Genomic DNA, 18,338 nt, shown 5'->3' with positions numbered 1-18,338 from the left:
TCAAAGAAATGATCGAGAGATAATGGTAATATCCGGAGATTGTTAATATGAATTTGACATATTCAGGAACTCTACTGCTTTGATAATGGTGACGACGACGAAGGTAGTGTGTTTCATCGGAAAGAGGAAAATCATTCTCTCTTCTGCTGACCATTCGACCCCCGCTTGCCCGACCTGCATCATGATAAGTCGGCATACCCAATGGACTTCACCAGCTGGCTAGCGCTTATGCAGCTTGATATTAAACTACCTAACCTTCAGACATTTTCTGGAATTCATCACAGAAATGAACAAATCGGTAGATCTACATTTTGGTTGGGTAGCCGGCAACTAACTGGGCACTCCATACCTTAGGATGAAATCTATTGACAGAAAGAGGTTAACCTATCTTCACAAGTAGTTTTAATATATTTCCACAGTATTGATTGCGTGATCTCATGGGAAAAATACACATTGATATTGATACATACACTGCCACATGGCAACCTTGAGAGTTCAGAAGTAGACAGTTGAGTAGAGATTGTCAATGAACAAGTCAACGAAAGAGTCCAGGTAAGCAAACAACCAATCTAATATCATCATCTTATGAATTTGATTGTAAGTCGTGTTTTCAGCAACGAACAATTAGCAACTGTAGACCATGGCATATTCTGTTGTGGAACCGAAGAATCAACAAGCCGGACCATGCTGCTAGTGTATGTAAAATCTAGACGTCAGCTTATGAGAGAGAATAGTGAAATAGTCACCTCTCGCCCCTTAGATCTTCATCTCCAACCATGCACCATTAGATTGTAAATGCGTGTGATGTGATCTACTAATACGAAAAGAAGCACCTGAGCTGCCAAGACTTAGCTTGCTTTCAATAGGGCTGGCAGTCTGGATTCTCTTCAGTGGCTGTCAAGCCTATTCATGGCCTAGAGGTCTTAGGGAGGGGCCAAAAAGACAAACGTTTTCATCACCGACACTGCATTGACCAGTTTAAAGCCAAATAGAAGCATCTCGAATCAAGAATTCAATGCAACAACGATATGATAGTTATGAATTATAATGGAAATCGAAATCAAAGGAACCTTCAAGGACTTCAAGGACTCCCTCAAACTTACTAGAAGCTTCCGAGGCACGTGATATTACCAATACGAGCCTCATTCACCAGCCTCAATTGTGAAGCACAGTACAGATATCGGTCCAAGTTTTTCCCCGCTGATAAGATGAGCCACTCCGATAAACCAAAATGAGATTCTAGAGGGGAAAGAAGAAATCCATAGAATTTGAGTGTTTGATTGATAAAAACAATAGGGAAATGTGAAGTCATGTGAATTTTATCTCTCTTCAGAGGATGTTAGTAAGATTACTAATACATCCATACCTAACTAGTAAGGAGAGAGACATTTTGATTATGTATTGACTGTTTGCATTCAATTGAAAAAGAACTAACAGCTACCTAGCTATATAATTCTAAAAAGTTCCATATACATCACATCGTTTGTATTGCCTTGTCATGTTTTCTCCTTCATTGATTGGTTGATTTAGAAGTGGCGCGTTGTTAGGTAGTCTAAAAAAGGTTAAGCGACTAGAAAGTTCCTTACAATTCTACCATTTTCTACAGCGAGCCTTTCCATAAAATCCCCAATACCCTTCAACGAAAAGTCATTTCTCTTTTTTTCTTCAAACCATTCAAAGATACCCTTCCTTTCTACTTTCTGTCTATTAGACTCTACAATACGATACACTTAACGACTTAACGAATACCATCAACTGTAAGTTACTCTCAATAACCTTCCTGTGTCGAAGTAACCCCTCGATCTACCATCAAGAAACTCTTTGGATAGCTCAGCCTCGAAAGAGAAAGAAACCCCAGAGAGCTTCGGACGATTACTTGTACTCTACAAAAGATTCACAAGAAGCTCAATAAGCTTGTACAACTTCATCTTCATCAAGAAATTCATACTAATCTACTCTCTTCCTACAGTTTCTCCGTTTTCACATACACAATCACAAATATGGCTGGCGAAACTTTCGAGTTCCAAGCTGAGATCTCTCAGTTGCTCTCTCTCATCATCAACACAGTTTACTCAAACAAGGAGATTTTCTTAAGAGAACTTGTTTCCAACTGTTCCGATGCTCTTGACAAGATCCGTTATGAGGCTCTCTCAGATTCCAGCAAGCTCGACAGCGGTAAGGATCTCCGCATCGACATCATCCCAGACAAGGAGAACAAGACTCTTACCATTCGTGATACCGGTATTGGTATGACCAAGGCTGTAAGTACATTCGTAGACGAAGACCCCAAATCATTTGCTAACCAATAATTCAGGATCTCGTCAACAACCTCGGTACGATTGCACGATCTGGTACTAAGCAATTTATGGAGGCTCTCACCGCAGGTGCTGATATCTCTATGATTGGTCAATTCGGTGTTGGTTTCTACTCTGCATACCTCGTCGCCGACAGAGTTACTGTCGTCTCGAAAAACAACGATGATGAACAATACATTTGGGAATCCAGTGCTGGAGGAACTTTTACTCTCACTCAAGACTCTGAGGGTGAGCAACTCGGCCGTGGTACCAAGATCATTCTTCACTTGAAGGATGAGCAAATGGATTACTTGAACGAGTCCAAGATCAAGGAGGTCATCAAGAAGCACTCCGAGTTTATCTCATACCCAATCTACCTTCACGTCTCCAAGGAGACTGAGACCGAAGTTCCAGATGAGGAGGCTGAGGAGACCAAGGAGGAGGATGATGAGAAGAAGGCCAAGATTGAGGAGGTCGATGATGAGGAAGAGGCCAAGAAGCCAAAGACCAAGAAGGTCAAGGAGACCAAGATTGAGGAGGAGGAGCTCAACAAGCAAAAGCCAATCTGGACCAGAAACCCATCCGACATCACCGCTGAGGAATACGGTTCATTCTACAAGTCCCTCTCCAACGACTGGGAAGATCACTTGGCTGTCAAGCACTTCTCCGTTGAAGGTCAACTCGAATTCCGTGCCATCCTCTTCGTTCCAAAGCGTGCTCCATTCGATCTTTTCGAGACCAAGAAGACCAAGAACAACATCAAGCTTTACGTTCGTCGTGTTTTCATCACTGATGATGCCACTGACCTCATTCCTGAGTGGTTGAGCTTTGTCAAGGGTGTTGTCGACTCTGAGGATCTCCCACTTAACTTGTCCCGTGAAACCCTTCAACAAAACAAGATCATGAAGGTCATCAAGAAGAACATCGTCAAGAAGGTTCTTGAGCTCTTCCAAGAGATCTCTGAGGACAAGGAGCAATTCGACAAGTTCTATGCTGCTTTCGCCAAGAACATCAAGCTCGGTATCCACGAGGACTCCCAAAACAGAGCTGCTCTTGCCAAGCTCCTCAGATTCAGCTCCACCAAGTCTGGTGATGACATTACCTCCCTCTCTGACTACGTTACCCGTATGCCAGAGCACCAAAAGAACCTCTACTACATCACTGGAGAGTCTCTCAAGGCTGTTCAAAAGTCACCATTCCTTGACTCCCTCAAGGCAAAGAACTTTGAGGTTCTCTTCTTGGTTGACCCCATTGATGAGTACGCCATGACTCAACTCAAGGAGTTCGAGGGCAAGAAGCTTGTTGATATCACCAAGGACTTCGACCTTGAGGAGACTGATGAGGAGAAGAAGACTCGTGAGGAAGAGGAGAAAGAATTCGAGGGTCTTGCCAAGGCTCTCAAGAACGTCCTTGGTGAAAACGTTGAGAAGGTTGTTGTCAGCCACAAGCTTGTCAACGCTCCTTGTGCTATCCGTACCGGTCAATTCGGTTGGTCCGCTAACATGGAGCGTATCATGAAGGCTCAAGCTCTCCGTGATACCTCTATGTCATCATACATGTCCTCCAAGAAGACTTTCGAAATCTCTCCAAAGTCACCTATCATTAAGGAGTTGAAGAAGAAGGTTGAGGCTGATGGTGAGAACGACCGTACCGTCAAGTCAATCACTCAACTTTTGTTTGAGACTTCCCTTCTCGTTTCCGGTTTCACCATCGAAGAGCCAGCTGGATTTGCCGAGCGTATTCACAAGCTTGTCTCACTCGGATTGAACGTTGAGGAAGATGCCGAGACCACCGAGGATGCTGCCGCTACCACCGAGGCAACTTCGGATGCACCAGTTGAGAGTGCTATGGAGGAGGTTGACTAAATTCAAAAAATGGCTTGGTTTTTGCGGGATAGTGGAGTTTAATGGTTGGTTTTTCGGTCATGCATTGAGCCTGATTCCTATTTCTCTTTTGATGCTCATTTTTTTCATTCCACATGGTCTTAATAGATACATGAGGTATAATCTTAAAAATGTACTTTGTGATAAACATTGCGCGTTAAGACAAAAGAAAAGAGATAGCAGAATACAAAATATTTACTGTACTTTTGTGTGTTTAATTGATATAATTTTGAGTGACGATGAAATTTCTTCTTGGGTATATTCGTGTGACAATATATTTATTATTCTCCTTACGATCATGTACTAATGATTCTGAATTTTCTCCTTATCGCGTACAAGTGTACTGAAAAGATCCTTTTTGTGTTGGGACGCAGACCAACTCGGACCGGATATGGCGTCTTAAGGTTCGAGGCGTTCCTGAAAAGTTGCACGAGGGGTTACATATGCACAACATGACATCTAGAATTGCTGGGACTGTGTTTGATTTGTAGAACTGAAAACATGCTCATTGTCTGCTTTTCCCAGTGGATTGGGTAGTATTATGATAAATATGATGATGGATGTGGTGAACATCGATGAACATTATGATCTCTGTTTCCAATAGACTGGTTTGTAACTTTGTCTCAGGGGGTTGAACAGGGCGTAAGTTTAGATTGGGAAAGGACGAGATGATTAATATGAACGAATAGGAGGGACCAGATAATGAATTTTCCGTTGTAACTCATAGTTGAAAAGTGCACAACGATAGTAAAGATGTATGGGATCTATAGAATCGACGAATAGGAAGCATTAGGGCATTGTTTTGTGAATGGGTAACAGCAGTTTAGTAATAAGGATCTCGTTTATCGAAGCCAGAATTGAGAGATGGGGATACATTATGGTCATGGGAGTTCGTCATCCCGAAAACTAAAGAAGGGATAGTATAGGACGATGAGGGTAGTTCCTAACTGCATTGTATAATATCGAATCGAATAGAGAAAATCGAAAAGGACGTCCGTCAATTGACTTTCGGAACGGCGCGGTTAGTTGAATCTTGCCCAAATGGAAGTCAGTTGTGTGTGGCAGGAATCTTTGCTAGGTAGGTTTGATGTGCAGTCAAGGAAGGTACGAGAGGGGAAGTTGCACGATCTGGTTAAACAATATGTACCTTGATGGATGGCAAAAGGAAAGTTGAAGAAATGAGGAGAGGGTATAAATGTACGGAATTCCCTGATTAGAGGACTTGAATTTTGTTTCTCTCTTCATCACATACACATTGAGCTTTCACTTCTTTTGCTACGAGCTTTGCTTTAAGTACAATACCTTGCAATACAATCCATTCGCTGTTTACAATTCATTTGAATTTCAATCTATCACACACTCTCAATTCAATTCAACTCAATCCATTCCAATCTACTTTCTCAAGTGATCACTCTCTCACCTCTCAAACTTATAATCAACAAACCATCTCACACATATTCAACCGCAACAATGCACCACAAGCTCCTTCTAACAATCTCTCTCCTCCCCACTCTCTACGGAGCACCTGCACCTGCACCTATCCCAGACGTAGCAAATGATAATCATTCACCTTACTACTCTCCACCCTCCGTCTCTGTTCCTTCTCTTCCTGCCCCAGCCGTCCCATCAGTTCCTGCTGCTGGTGGTAGTACTGGTAGTAGTGATCCACTTGGACTAGGTGGTCTTTTAGGTGGTCTCCTTGGTGGTCTTGGTGGACTAGGTGGTGGTGGAGGAACTGCTCCAGTTGCAAGTATCCCAGCTTTGCCTGCTCCAAGTGTGCCAATTTTGCCGACAAGTCATAATTATCCTACACCTGTCCCGCAGGTTTCGGCTACTTTGCCTCTGGGTGGAGGAGGTCCGGTTGTTTCTGCTACAATCCCTATCGGTGGTGGAGGTGTTTCGATTGGTGGCGGCGCATCGGCTTCTGCTACTATTCCTATTATTTCTGCTACTCTTCCAGCTGTTGGTGGTGGCTCAGGATCGAGTGTGGGATATAATGGTGGTGGTGCAAGTGGAAGCAGTGGAAGTGGACCTGGCATATCTGTTTCAGTACCTATTCCAACCGGTGGTATTTCAGTTGGTGTTGGAACTTCAGATGCAGTCACTGCTTCACTTCCTGGTGCTACTATTTCTATAACACAGCCTGGTGGACCAATTGCTACTTCTGATCCTGCATCGAGTGGTTGTCCGGCTAAGGATTTGTCGACGTATTCACTTGTGATTGCTTCTACTGTTCCTCAGATAACAACTACCATCTCACATTTTACTGTTCCAGTCGTTGAAACAATTTCCACAAATTATGTGCAAGTCATTTACTCGACGGTTACCATTCCAACTACAGTGTTGAAGACGAGTCAAAGTACTGGAACAACAACAATTGTTGCTACTTCTATCGTTACCAGTAAGTTATACCCCGTCTTTTTTCCCCATTCATTGCCATGAATTTACCATTGAGAAAACGGACTAATATATCACGATAGGTCTTCAAACCTCTCTTACAGCAATCTGTCAAGGTGGTGATTTCCCTGCAGCTCCCACTGGTTCTGGTTCTGTGCCAAGTGGATCTAGTGCCAATGGTGCTGCAAGCTCAAGTGCACCAGGTGCTACCATTAGTGTTGGACTTCCAAATGGTGGAAGTGGAAGTGGAAGTGGAGGAAGCAGTGGATCTGGAACTCCAACAGGAGGAAGCGGAAGTGGAAATGGGAATTATGGTGGATATTACTCCAGAATCTGATTTGATTGATCGATGGGCTAGGCTGAAGTATATGAGAAGGAATATTATGGTTTAAATTGCTTCTAATTTTGGTGGAGATGTTTATGATTCATAATTGTGGTTGACATCTTGGGTCAATTTGGTGGGTGATAGAGGGATAAGGATAGCTTGATCCTACATATTAGTGAAATAGGGAGCTCTAGTTGTCAGGACTCAGCTTCCGAAGATATGATTGTGTGTGAATGAGATGAGTGGGATGTTTCTTCCGATGGTAGATAGTATAGTTTTATTGATTTGAATTGAGATTAATCACCTTGTATGGTTTTGAAATATGTGAATTGACTAAAAGATTGAGCTGTAAATCTTGGAGTCCGAAAATTTGTCTGGCGTTTGCGTCTCGTACCATACGTTTCTTGATGCAAAGATCTGCTTAATGTCTGTGCTATGAAAGTGAGAAGAGTTACCCACTATACCACCCATTTCCAAAACCTACATTTCAAACTGAGGTGGGCGTAAGAATAGAAAAATCAACGCAATAGCCCAGAAGTTTCCGTCCCGTAACTGGCGAGTGTGATCAATCTTGAAGGATTTGAATTTTTGGCGTATTGTGCAGTGAAGGGTGATGTAGAAGCAAAAGAGAGAGAGAGAGAGAGAAGCTCTGTATGGGTGTGACCCAAACGTGCAATCCGTATAGATGAAGTGCAAGAATGAAGCGAGGATGGTACGTGTAGAAGGAATGTCCATTTTTCGGAGCACAGGTAGTGAGTCTCGATACTGAATGAATACGGCTATCCATGCTTATGCAATTTCTCGATACGGGTATAGATACGATACGGCTATTTTACTCGGTTGCTGGGTTTCTGAGGAAGTTTTGAGTTTGCGCGGAGGGCTGCGAGGATACGGCTGAGATTGCGTGTTGTGCTGTAGCAGGAGGCTGTTATGTGGATTTGTACGGTGATGAGGGGATGGCTGAATTGGAAATGGAAAGGGAATGGATGTGTTATACGATTATTTATGAGAAGAGTACGGTTATGAGCTAGCTGTGAGTATGGGTATGAGTATGAGTGTGGTTGTGTACGGTGATGTGATTTTGATGTTTACGGCGAGGTGGATGAACGAATACGGTGAGAAACAGAGCAGTATGAACTATCACCGTATGATAGACATGTATATCCTCCTCCATCATGCATCTATATAAACTCTTTAGATTCCATTGGCCGACTCACCTTCCCATTTGCTCGACATTCATCTGGATATCAGAATCACAAATCACAAATCACAAATCGTAAACCAAAAACGACGAATCACAAACCACAAATCAGAAAGTTCGTTGAAGAGTAAATACCTACTTCACAATGCCGAAGACAAAAGCAGCGGCGAAGTCTGCACAGAGTGTACAGCAGAAGCAGAAGCAGAAGTTGAAGACGGAGCAAAAGTCAAAGATGACGACAACCCCAGTTGGAAGAACTGCGAAACCCACACCTAGCCTGGACACCACAAGATCAAATTCCAATGCCAATGCGAAGACAACCCGAAACTCGAAATCAAATGCATTTACAAGCTCAGCGATCCGCAATTCGAGAAACGATGCAGAGTCCATGTCGAATTCTACTCCGACCCCAAAGCCAAAGACAAATGCAAGCTTGGTTACCAAATCTACCCCGGAGACCCAAAAACCAATTCCAAAACCAACATATCCAAAACCATTGGTGATCTGGCATATAAAGCCAAGTAAGAAGATCTGGCTTACAAAGCGAAATAGGAAGAGAAGTTCTAACCCCACGAATTCGAAGAAAGATACTGAGTCTACAACGAATCCAACTCCGATTCTGAAGCAGAAGGCAAATACAAGCTCGGCTGGAAGAAATGCACAACCCAGATCTAGCCCGGAGAACAAAAAATCAATTCCAAATGCAAAGTTAACCCGGAACTCAGGGTTGAATGGAGAGAGAAGCTCCAAGATTGCGACTTCGAAGAAGGATGCGGAGGCTTTGGCTCCGGTTACTGCGGGGAGAATGATTATTGAGATTTCAGACTCGGATGATGATGATGATACTGATGGAGATATTGATGAGGATGTTGATGATACTGACGGAGACGGAGATGTGTATGTTGATGAGGATGATGATATTGATGAAGATGGAGATGGAGATGTGTATGTTGATGATGATATTGATGGAGATGAAGTTGGAGATGTGGATGTTGACGAAGATGTGGATCGTAATGAAGATAACGGTGCGAACACAACTCCACAATCCATTCCAATGCGTAGTCTAACGCTAGATGCAACTCCAGATATGGTTTTCATACCCAACATCAATGCTGCTCCGGCTTCTCCACATCTAGGAGATCTGGATCCGATGCCATGGATGTCAGAAGTCGAAGCAGTACCAGCCTCGGGATTGGAAAATCCACTCGCTGGAGATGGAGATGGGATTGTAGACGCTGATGCAAATGCGAATGCAACTCCACAATCTATTCCAATGTATAGTTCAACGCTAGACACAACTCCAAATATCATGGGGTTGATACCCGACTTTACTGCTGGTCTGGGTTCGCCATATCTAGGAGATCTGATGCCATGGGTTTCAGAAACCGAACCAGGACCGGCACTGGCATTAGATCCGGGATTGGAGAATTCAACGCTAGAAGCTACTTCAAATATCATGGGGTTGATACCCAATGCCAATGCTACCACGGCTTCTCTATATCGGGGAAATCTGATGCTATCGGGTTCAGAAGCGGAACTGGAACTACCCTCGGGATTGGGAAATCAAGTCGCTGGAGATGAGGTTCTTTTATCCGATGATATGTACATGAATACGGATTCGCACCTGGATTCACACATGGATATGGATATAAACATGAACGTAGACACAGAAATCAACACAAGCCCCTTCCAGACCTCCTGGGAAGGAATGTACATGAATCCTCCTCTGACAGCGGAAGAAAAAGGTTGGGATTTTTCGAGTGTAGGGATCGAGGAGATTGATGGGTTGTTTGAGGAGATGGAGAAGGAGATGAGCGGGGATATGGATGTGGAGATGGAGATGGGGAGTAGAGGATGTGGGTGTTGATGTGAAGATGGAGATGGAGATGGGGAGGGACGTTGAACTCTTAGACTTCTAGGTTGCTAGACGGTTTGATGGGGAGTTGTTGGAATCACGAGGTGTGAATTTGATTCCTGGGGAATGCGATATGATGCGATGATATGTGATGAGAGGAGAGGAGAGGAGAGAGGAGGAAATATTTATTAATTAGATCATAGCAAATCTATCTATTCAACTATATTGAATATTTCCATAACCAAGACTCGCGTTTCATCTCTGGCCAACTACTCACCAACGCGGACAATGTCTGCATCTTGTTTTCGTTAGCATGCATAATACTACGCTGTGAAAATAAGGATACTTCATCCCGACTCAGAGAATCCTATGCCTTTGATCGATTCAGTGTACATGTTGAGAATTGTATGAGACCGTAATGTATGACATGATTCATAGTGAAAGGTAAATGAAAACGGGAAAAGAAAGAACACTAGCATGTACTCCTTGAGTCTTTAATTATGAAGTCTGAAGTCATAAATCGTAACACATACAAGCAGCAAATCACAGATCAAATCATGTGCATAAATTTCTGAGGAAAAATCAACGATTTAGAAACATAACTAATGACTATTACCATAAATCCTGGTATCTTACGCCATTTTCTGTATCAATCCACTTCCACTGCACTCCCTTTCATCAAAAGTAATCTCGAATGAAATCTCAATTACAATTTGATAGAAACTTTTATCGTAAATCGTGCATCTCGCAATCGAAATGATCTAAGCCTCTACGAATAACCGTCTCCCCAATATCCTCAAGGTAAATAACATCCTCCAGCCATGACCAAATTCATTCTTGTAAACATGACTTTGTAAACTGGTGATCTCTTGGTAGGGAACGCAACAATCTGATCTGGAGTAATCATTGTTTCCTTACCCTTCTTCTTGGAAGAACCAGTAGTAGGATTAGCTTGAGCACCGGTAATGGCACCCGTAACACGAGTTGCATCAGCTTGTCCACCAGTACCGATGATTTCACCATCAGTGTTCTTGTATGGATCAGAAGGAACTTCGATATCCCATAGACGAACAGTACCATCAGCTCCACCCGAACACAAAACTGTAGATTCAACACTGAATGATAAAGACCAAATTCCACCTTTTCCATGACCTCTGCAACGTTTGATTTGTGTTCCCTTTGCAAGATCCCAAAGAATGATACTTCCACCACAATCTGCAGATGCTAGAATCTTTCCATTAGGAGCGCATTGAAGAGCACTAATGGTGTCGGTATGACCAGTGAAGACACGAACACAATCACCAGTTGTAAAAGACCACATGCGAACAGTCTTATCAGCTTGATCACTTGCCGAGAAAACATATGCTCCATTTGGATGCCAAGCGATTTGATTGACATTGGAGTCATGACCAATAAACATTCGAAGGTATGAAATATGATCTTGTCCCCAAATACGAACAGATCGATCATGACCGCAAGTCAAAAAGTAATGACCGAATGGTCCCCACTTTACATTCCATACCGGACCTTCATGACCTTTGTATATGACAAGGCAGGCCCATGCTTCAAGGGACCAAAGACGAATTGTTCGATCCGAGGAAGATGAGAGAAGTAATTTGGGAGCAGTAGCTGTATCACTTTCATCTGCACCTCGAATCGAAGGAGAGAACGATACGGCATATACAGGTGCGGAATGACCGATTAGACGACGAGAGTTCGATGGTGGCGGATCATTTGGACCTGGTGGGGTTTCACTAGGCAATGGTTCGCCATGTAAATGCCAAACACGAATGTAAGATTCTTCCGTTCCAACAGCAACCAAATTATTATCATCGGAAAATTCGATACAATTGATCCTAGCCACAAGTTAGTATTCTGGCAGAAGACTGGTGGAAAATAACTTACGTATCAAGAGTATTGTGGAAAGTAAACATGCAAATAGAGACTGCAGGACCAACCCCACCATTACGGCTTTCAATCTTGAATCTATCTCGATGTTCTTTGATCTTTTGAACCTCCATGGTGACATCCCGAGCACGAGAAGGAGGGTATGGGATGTCGTTGCGGTTAGGTCCTTCAACACCTTCCTCACGCTTGATACTTTGATCAAACAATTCTATCAAGGATGGTTTACCGAGCTCAGGCGGGTTCTTACTATCTTCCTCATCAAGATCTGCGCGAACATCTGAAGCCAATTCTTCTTCCATTGCCATCGGTCCCAAAAGTAGCTTGGCATTATTATCTTGGATATCTTTGTTCGTAACTCCGGTAAAAGCTCCAGGGATTCCTTCTTGAAGGTCAGACTCTTCCGGTTCAACACCATGTGCTTGATTGATGATAGCTTCGAAACTAAATTGATCAATGGGTCCTCGCTCTGTTTCACGAATTTCGCAGTAGGTCTGTAGCAAATAAATAATGACAGATCCTCCTTGTTTGCTATTCGATTCGAGGTGAGTTATGAGGTTGAAGTAAACATGGGTGTTGAGAGGGATTCGATATTTTGAGGATAGATAAAGCTTGGTGATAGTATTATCGTTGATTTGTTGTGGTAAACTGATTGTATCAAATGTAGTGAGTTCATCGGCGTGGACTTGTTGGAATTGATCTTTGAATTCATTCAAAAAGGCCTTTCCATCAGTTGTATAATTATTTGTGATGAGCTCAATAAAGGAGTAAACAAAAACAGGCCAAAGGAGTCTGCGTAACTCAAACTGTTGCAAAAGATATTAGACATGTTGACTCTTCACGTTGAAAGGATTCTTGCTTACCTTGTAGATATCCAAGTTAGATTCGATCCAATTACTCAATAATCGGAAACCTTTTGCATATTTTGCTGTACCAAGGTCCTCGGCACGTTCTTGAATAGGTTTTCCATCTCTATCAAGGTTGGAAGATTCAGATCGTAGCATCTGTTCAGTTCGGTTGTAACCTTTTTTGACGAGGTACTCGATACCTTTGCTTGTCGATGCTTGTCAGCAGCCTCATCCGTAGGATAATAGGGATTTTCTGCGGTAAAAGGACGAGTAGTTGATGAAGTTGAAGAAAGACAGGAATAAGGAGAGCCATAAGAGCGAGGAGGGTTTGAAGAATTTGGGAGATATGATGGAGGTTGAACACCAGGATATGGTGGAATTGGGGGACGAGGAGCACCAGGTCTTGGAATACCATTGTTTGAAGAACCAGAAGGCACTGCACCTTGGGTCTGAATGGTTCTAGGACGTGGAGTACCCGTTGGTAACGAGTTTGAAAGGGAAGGACGTGAAAGGGAAGGACGTGGTGGGGTTTGCCCAGGTGGTCTAGACATGATGACAACAATTTGCTGCAAGATTTTGTGACAGGGCTATGTAATAAGGTTGAAAGATCTTTTTGGAAGAGCAATAAATATTGCAAGAAGTTTTGGTATGGGATTTATTTTGTGGAAGTGAATGACAAGGTTTTGATTAAAAAGCTTGCTGCTTTCGAGATGAAGATGAGAGGAGGGGAAACAGGGGAAGAGAACGCTAAGTCGAAAGAGGTATCGGGCCTTGTACAAACAAGCACTGTATTGAATTGAGAGAGCTTTAACTGTGAATTTATATTTGTTCTCCAGATTTCTCCCAAATAAATATGTTTGTTTGTCAATAGGAAGGCCAACTATGAAAGGCATTAAACACCATGTTTTGAAAACCACTGCACGATGCCAATGCCAATGCATACAGTACAGAGAATCATTAAGAATTTATTGAAGTTTTCAATCAATTCATCTCTTGAAGTAACAAAATACAATCAAGCATTATGTCGTTTCAAGAGGTGGTTCATGGTATTTAGCCTGACCACGTGACAATTCCTTGATACTGTTTTTCACACTGTACATTGACAAACTGTACTGTGGCCACCTGCTTCTGCACTAGCAGTATCTTGAGAGGGCATAGTTGTTCTGTTGACAAGGGGTTGGGTAGATTTTTGGGACAAAGACTTGATGGAATTGATGATATCGATGGCATTGGGGATAAAAGCTTGCTGGTCTTGATGATAGGTATTGATGACAACGCTACTGAAATCCATTGAATTCATATAGAAAGAAGGGAGAACTTACAATCTGATTTAAATTTTGTTGAGACATGAGTGAGCCTGATTGGGGAGGACCTTGAGAATTTTGTTGTGTATTTATTCCAGCACTTGGAGGTCCGTTTGGTTGTCCTGAGGTAGACATGCTTATTGAGAATTGAGAGATTGAGAGATTGAGAGATTGAGAGGTTGAGAGGTTGAGATGAGAGATTGAGAGTCCTTCTGCGTGTGATTGGAGCTACCTAGTACTGTATGTAAGATTACCTTCTACTCGGCTACCTACCTACCTAGGTATCCAAGCTATCCGCACCGGTGAGTATTCCTTCCTTCTATGATCTCTCACCTAGGTAATACCGTGATACCGCCAGGACTGCCAATCACTTAGCATCTCCCCAGAACCGACGAAAAAATTAACTCCAAACTCTCAATTTTATGTTTAGGTAGGGAGGTATAGTTGGTTACGGGTTATATAGAAATTTGTGGGATTAGTAAAGAGGAATAATTCAAAGAATTTTTATGATTCAAGGCTGATCGCCTGGTATATAGTGGGAGGTTACTGAAGGTCAAGCTTCATTGAACAATTGGAGTGAAGTTTTGACACTAATGCAGCCGATCCGCAGAGCCGCATAATTAAGGCTGTAACCCCAGATAAAGCATCTCCAAGGTTCTAAGGTTAAGGTTCTGGAGATCAATCAATCGACATAATCATTCTCAAAGTAAGATGACATGATTCGAAATACAAACTCTTACATCCTCAAAGTCCATACCAGAAACAAACAATCATTGAAGGCTTTCGACTTCCGACTTGCGACTTCCGACTTTCAATCATCATGTCCTCCTCACCAGAAGAAAATCAAACCTCAGCATTCCGACCATTTACAAAAGCCGAGCGCATTCAGCAACTCAATGAAATAGACAAGGTAAAATCCATCACTTTTGACTCATTCTATAACACTATCTAATCATGCGTAGAGTATTTTACAACTTGTTCAAACTGCTGGACAAACCCTCAAGATTCTTACCGCAGCACAAGAACCTGGAGAATCACAATCCCCACAAGAAAAACGTCAAACTTTCCAAGATGCCTCGAACTCTTATCTAAAAACTTTACAATCCGTCGATGTAAGATTACGAAGACAAATATTGGGGTTGGAAGAAGCAGACATTATACCCGCCGAAAAGGTGAAGTCGAAGAATAAGGGCAAATCAGTACCTGAAGTTGTAGAAAGACGACCAGCAGTTCCAGGAAATATGGCAGGCAATATGCCAACAGACGATGTCGTTGTGGAAAGAGGAATGGGTAATCTTGATATTGGTTTCTTGAATAGTCGAAGTGGAAGAGTTGGTAGAGATATGGAGGCAGAATTGTGGGCAAAGAGTAGGAAGTTTCTCGAAGATTTGGATAAGGGAAATTACAATTCACGTCCGTTAACTCAAATGAGGGATGAGGTTGAGAAATAAAGAATGGTAGATGTGGAGTTGGGGTTGGAATCATACTCTATAAGTTGGATGTTCTGTAGGGCACTTTGATACATTCATATCGGACTTGATCCTTTTGCCATTCAAAGTTTGAATATTTGAAGATGTGGGTATCTTACCTACCCGTGGACCTGCAATGATGCATTCGTTACTCTTGCTTCAAATATGGTGATGGCAGTAAGCTGCGTGAAAGGAAATAAACTAACCGATATTTACCCGGCCGGCCATATTCCCACCCTTTACCTTGATCGCAAGATATTTATTATCACCCCTTTGATGCACCGTGTACATATCATACCAACACTTTTACTCAAGATTTGTTGAAGAAATATTGCGATTATCCTACATCAATTGTATTGGTTGCTGTCTTGAACAGCTTTAATCCCTGTAACCTACCACGGTACATTCCGAGTGTTGTCTGTGCCGCGCGCCGATTAGATATCCATCTTGAATTCAAACAACTACCTATCAACTCAACGTTTTAAGTGCACTTATAATATTTCGTCATGGATTTGGAAGACGGGGGAGACTCACCTTGGGGAGGTATGTTTCTACTGACCGAAACTACAATTCCGGAAGTGATCCATATTGACAACTATATCAGATGTCCCTTCTCAAGCCCAATCGACACCAAGCTTACCCAAACCCGAACAATCCGCTACAGAAGGAGGTCAGTCATCATCGTATTCAAGTAGGATTCGAATTTAACTTTATTATAAAGAAACCCCCGAATCTACATCACAAACCCTTGCCCCACCAGCTTCACAGGGCAAAACACATGCAGGACGTACGATACGAACCCCTCGACGCGCTGGAGCACAACCAGTTCGACTTCAAGCTTTGGATGATTCTTTGGGGCCATTAGGACCATTGGGCGACAATGCGCCAACATCAAAAGCCGACGAGCCTCCTGCGCCGCCTCAAAAAGAACAAACTGTTACACATAATCTGCGACAACCATTAGCTTCAGCGCAAAGCTCTACTATAAGTCGAAGTATGTTGGATTCAGTGGATTTGAATGAGGATGTTGAATCTAGTACTGGACCTCGCATACCACCTCCTGTTCAACCATCTCAAATGGGCTCGGTTCGAAGAGAGTCAACACCTAGTGTGAGCATCGAACAAGCTGCCAAGCCTACTTTCAATATTACAGTCGGTGATCCACACAAAGTTGGAGATTTGACCAGTTCTCATATTGTGTACTCTGTTTGAAACAAAGGTAGGATATATCAATTCCAAGGAAGTGTTGCCATAAACTAATCATAAATTAGACATCCTCTAAAGCATATCGTCAACCGGAATTTACTGTCACTCGAAGATATAGGGACTTTTTATGGCTTTACAACTCTTTACATGCAAACAACCCGGGTGTCGTTGTACCTCCACCTCCTGAGAAACAGGCTGTAGGAAGATTTGATACAAATTTTGTTGAATCTAGGCGTGCTGCATTGGAAAGAATGCTTAATAAAACAGCTGCTCATCCAACACTTCAACATGATGGGGATTTGAAATTGTTTTTAGAAAGTGAGGCTTTCAATGTTGATGTCAAACATAAGGAACGAAAAGAACCAGGACTTGGTGAAAGCAAAGGCATGTTTAGTGGACTTGGTATTTCTGTTGGTGGAGGAGGAAAATTTGTTGAACATGATGATGTAAGTTTATGATTCTTCTAGGGGTTTGAAGTTGCTGACATGATTAGTGGTTCCATGAGCGACGAATCTATTTGGATGCTTTGGAGAATCAACTTAAAGCTTTGTTGAAAGCTATGGATGTTGTGGTTACCCAACGTAAAGGTCTCGCTGAAGCTGCAGGTGATTTCTCTGGTTCCCTTCGAGCACTCTCAGCTGTTGAGCTCTCTACATCATTATCCGGACCTCTTGAAAGTCTTGCGGATTTACAAATCAGAATTAGGGAACTTTATGATCGACAAGCACAACAAGATGTATTGACTTTGGGTATCACAATTGATGAATATGTTCGTTTGATTGGAAGTATCAAACAAGCATTCGGTTCACGTCAAAAAGCATGGCACTCATGGCATGCAGCAGAGGGTGACTTACAAAAGCGTAAGACTACTCAAGAGAAGTTATTACGCCAAGGGAAATCACAACAAGATCGTTTGAATCAAATGCAAGGAGAAGTGGCCGATTCTGAACGTAAAGTTCATCAAGCAAGATTATTGTTTGAGGATATGGGACGTCTTATGAAATCCGAACTTGATAGATTTGAACGTGAAAAGGTTGAGGATTTTAAGAGTGCCGTGGAGACATTTTTAGAAAGTGCTGTGGAAGCTCAAAAGGAGGTAAGTTATCACATTTATGAGATCAGAGACATCTTGCTAATATTCCTAAGCTTATCGAACTTTGGGAAACTTTCCTTATGCAACTTGATGCAGAAGAAGATGAACAATTATTTTATAAGCCCCCTGTAGAACCAGCGGCACGTCCTTCTTCAGAAACTGGAATCTCAGGTGAAACTGCTACAGACTCACAAGCTGCAGCTGTAGCAACTGCTGAAGAAGAAGATTAATGAACGACACAATGATATCACGTTTTTGAAAAGTAATTGGGTGGGAAAAAAAGATGAAGAGAGTGACACAATTATCAAATCATGAGGTGATTGTGGTATGCTGATTGTAGTATTTTTGTACATAGAATAATATTTCAATGCTGAACGCCCAATCCTGATCTCTATGCATTTCTTTTACCTCCTTTGACAATGTATATGTACATGTGTACATGGCAAGATGAGGGATGTTCTCTCGTTCATCGTACAATCCAACTTGATGTGTTTGATAATAGCTGAAGCTCTGGAGGAAGAATAACATTGCCCCAACTTCATACCAAGATAGTCCTCA

General features: G+C 42.4%; 6 protein-coding genes across 6 annotated transcripts; 5 read left to right on the top strand and 1 right to left on the bottom strand.

Annotated features, from left to right (window-relative positions):
- Positions 1-2,000: 2,000 nt before the first annotated feature.
- EAF02_007083 (uncharacterized protein) lies at positions 2,001-4,159 on the top strand (the record flags this gene model as incomplete). Its single annotated transcript, XM_038903131.1, has 2 exons — positions 2,001-2,261; positions 2,315-4,159. 2 exons carry the CDS (start codon positions 2,001-2,003, stop codon positions 4,157-4,159), a joined length of 2,106 nt encoding a protein of 701 aa, XP_038757452.1.
- Positions 4,160-5,647: 1,488 nt separating this feature from the next.
- On the top strand, positions 5,648-6,911 carry EAF02_007082 (uncharacterized protein; the record flags this gene model as incomplete). Its single annotated transcript, XM_038903130.1, has 2 exons — positions 5,648-6,578; positions 6,658-6,911. 2 exons carry the CDS (start codon positions 5,648-5,650, stop codon positions 6,909-6,911), a joined length of 1,185 nt encoding a protein of 394 aa, XP_038757451.1.
- Positions 6,912-8,332: 1,421 nt separating this feature from the next.
- EAF02_007081 (uncharacterized protein) lies at positions 8,333-9,967 on the top strand (the record flags this gene model as incomplete). The annotated part of the gene is made up of 1 exon (XM_038903129.1): positions 8,333-9,967. One exon carries the CDS (start codon positions 8,333-8,335, stop codon positions 9,965-9,967), a length of 1,635 nt encoding a protein of 544 aa, XP_038757450.1.
- A 560-nt stretch (positions 9,968-10,527) lies between these two features.
- On the bottom strand, positions 10,528-14,629 carry EAF02_007080 (uncharacterized protein). The gene is made up of 4 exons (XM_038903128.1): positions 14,031-14,629; positions 12,724-12,900; positions 11,861-12,666; positions 10,528-11,811 (listed from the first exon to the last, which is right to left on the bottom strand). Exons 1-4 carry the CDS (start codon positions 14,145-14,147, stop codon positions 10,752-10,754), a joined length of 2,160 nt encoding a protein of 719 aa, XP_038757449.1. The 5' UTR covers positions 14,148-14,629; the 3' UTR covers positions 10,528-10,751.
- On the top strand, positions 14,628-15,763 carry EAF02_007079 (uncharacterized protein). Its single transcript, XM_038903127.1, has 2 exons — positions 14,628-14,922; positions 14,975-15,763. Exons 1-2 carry the CDS (start codon positions 14,833-14,835, stop codon positions 15,461-15,463), a joined length of 579 nt encoding a protein of 192 aa, XP_038757448.1. The 5' UTR covers positions 14,628-14,832; the 3' UTR covers positions 15,464-15,763.
- Positions 15,764-15,987: 224 nt separating this feature from the next.
- On the top strand, positions 15,988-18,010 carry EAF02_007078 (uncharacterized protein; the record flags this gene model as incomplete). Its single annotated transcript, XM_038903126.1, has 6 exons — positions 15,988-16,024; positions 16,086-16,151; positions 16,203-16,687; positions 16,753-17,133; positions 17,181-17,783; positions 17,834-18,010. The coding sequence occupies 6 exons, from the start codon at positions 15,988-15,990 to the stop codon at positions 18,008-18,010; spliced, it is 1,749 nt and encodes a 582-aa protein (XP_038757447.1).
- Between the last annotated feature and the right edge of the window lie 328 nt (positions 18,011-18,338).

This window comes from Botrytis sinoallii, assembly GCF_014898435.1.
Source record: "Botrytis sinoallii strain Bc 23 chromosome Unknown BSIN_011, whole genome shotgun sequence".
NCBI lineage: Eukaryota > Fungi > Ascomycota > Leotiomycetes > Helotiales > Sclerotiniaceae > Botrytis > Botrytis sinoallii.
This window is presented reverse-complemented; position numbering and strand designations above follow the sequence as displayed.

What these genes read in the sequence shown, in the direction of transcription:
- EAF02_007080 (XM_038903128.1), bottom strand. Translation starts at nt 14,147, where the DNA reads ATGTCTACCTCAGGACAACCAAACGGACCTCCAAGTGCTGGAATAAAT. An exon ending in AACAAAATTTAAATCAGATT is followed by an intron (nt 12,901 to 14,030) that starts GTAAGTTCTCCC and finishes AAAGGTATCGAG; the next exon opens with TACCTCGTCAAAAAAGGTTA. An exon ending in CTAACTTGGATATCTACAAG is followed by an intron (nt 12,667 to 12,723) that starts GTAAGCAAGAAT and finishes CTTTTGCAACAG; the next exon opens with TTTGAGTTACGCAGACTCCT.
- EAF02_007079 (XM_038903127.1), top strand. Translation starts at nt 14,833, where the DNA reads ATGTCCTCCTCACCAGAAGAAAATCAAACCTCAGCATTCCGACCATTT. An exon ending in AACTCAATGAAATAGACAAG is followed by an intron (nt 14,923 to 14,974) that starts GTAAAATCCATC and finishes AATCATGCGTAG; the next exon opens with AGTATTTTACAACTTGTTCA.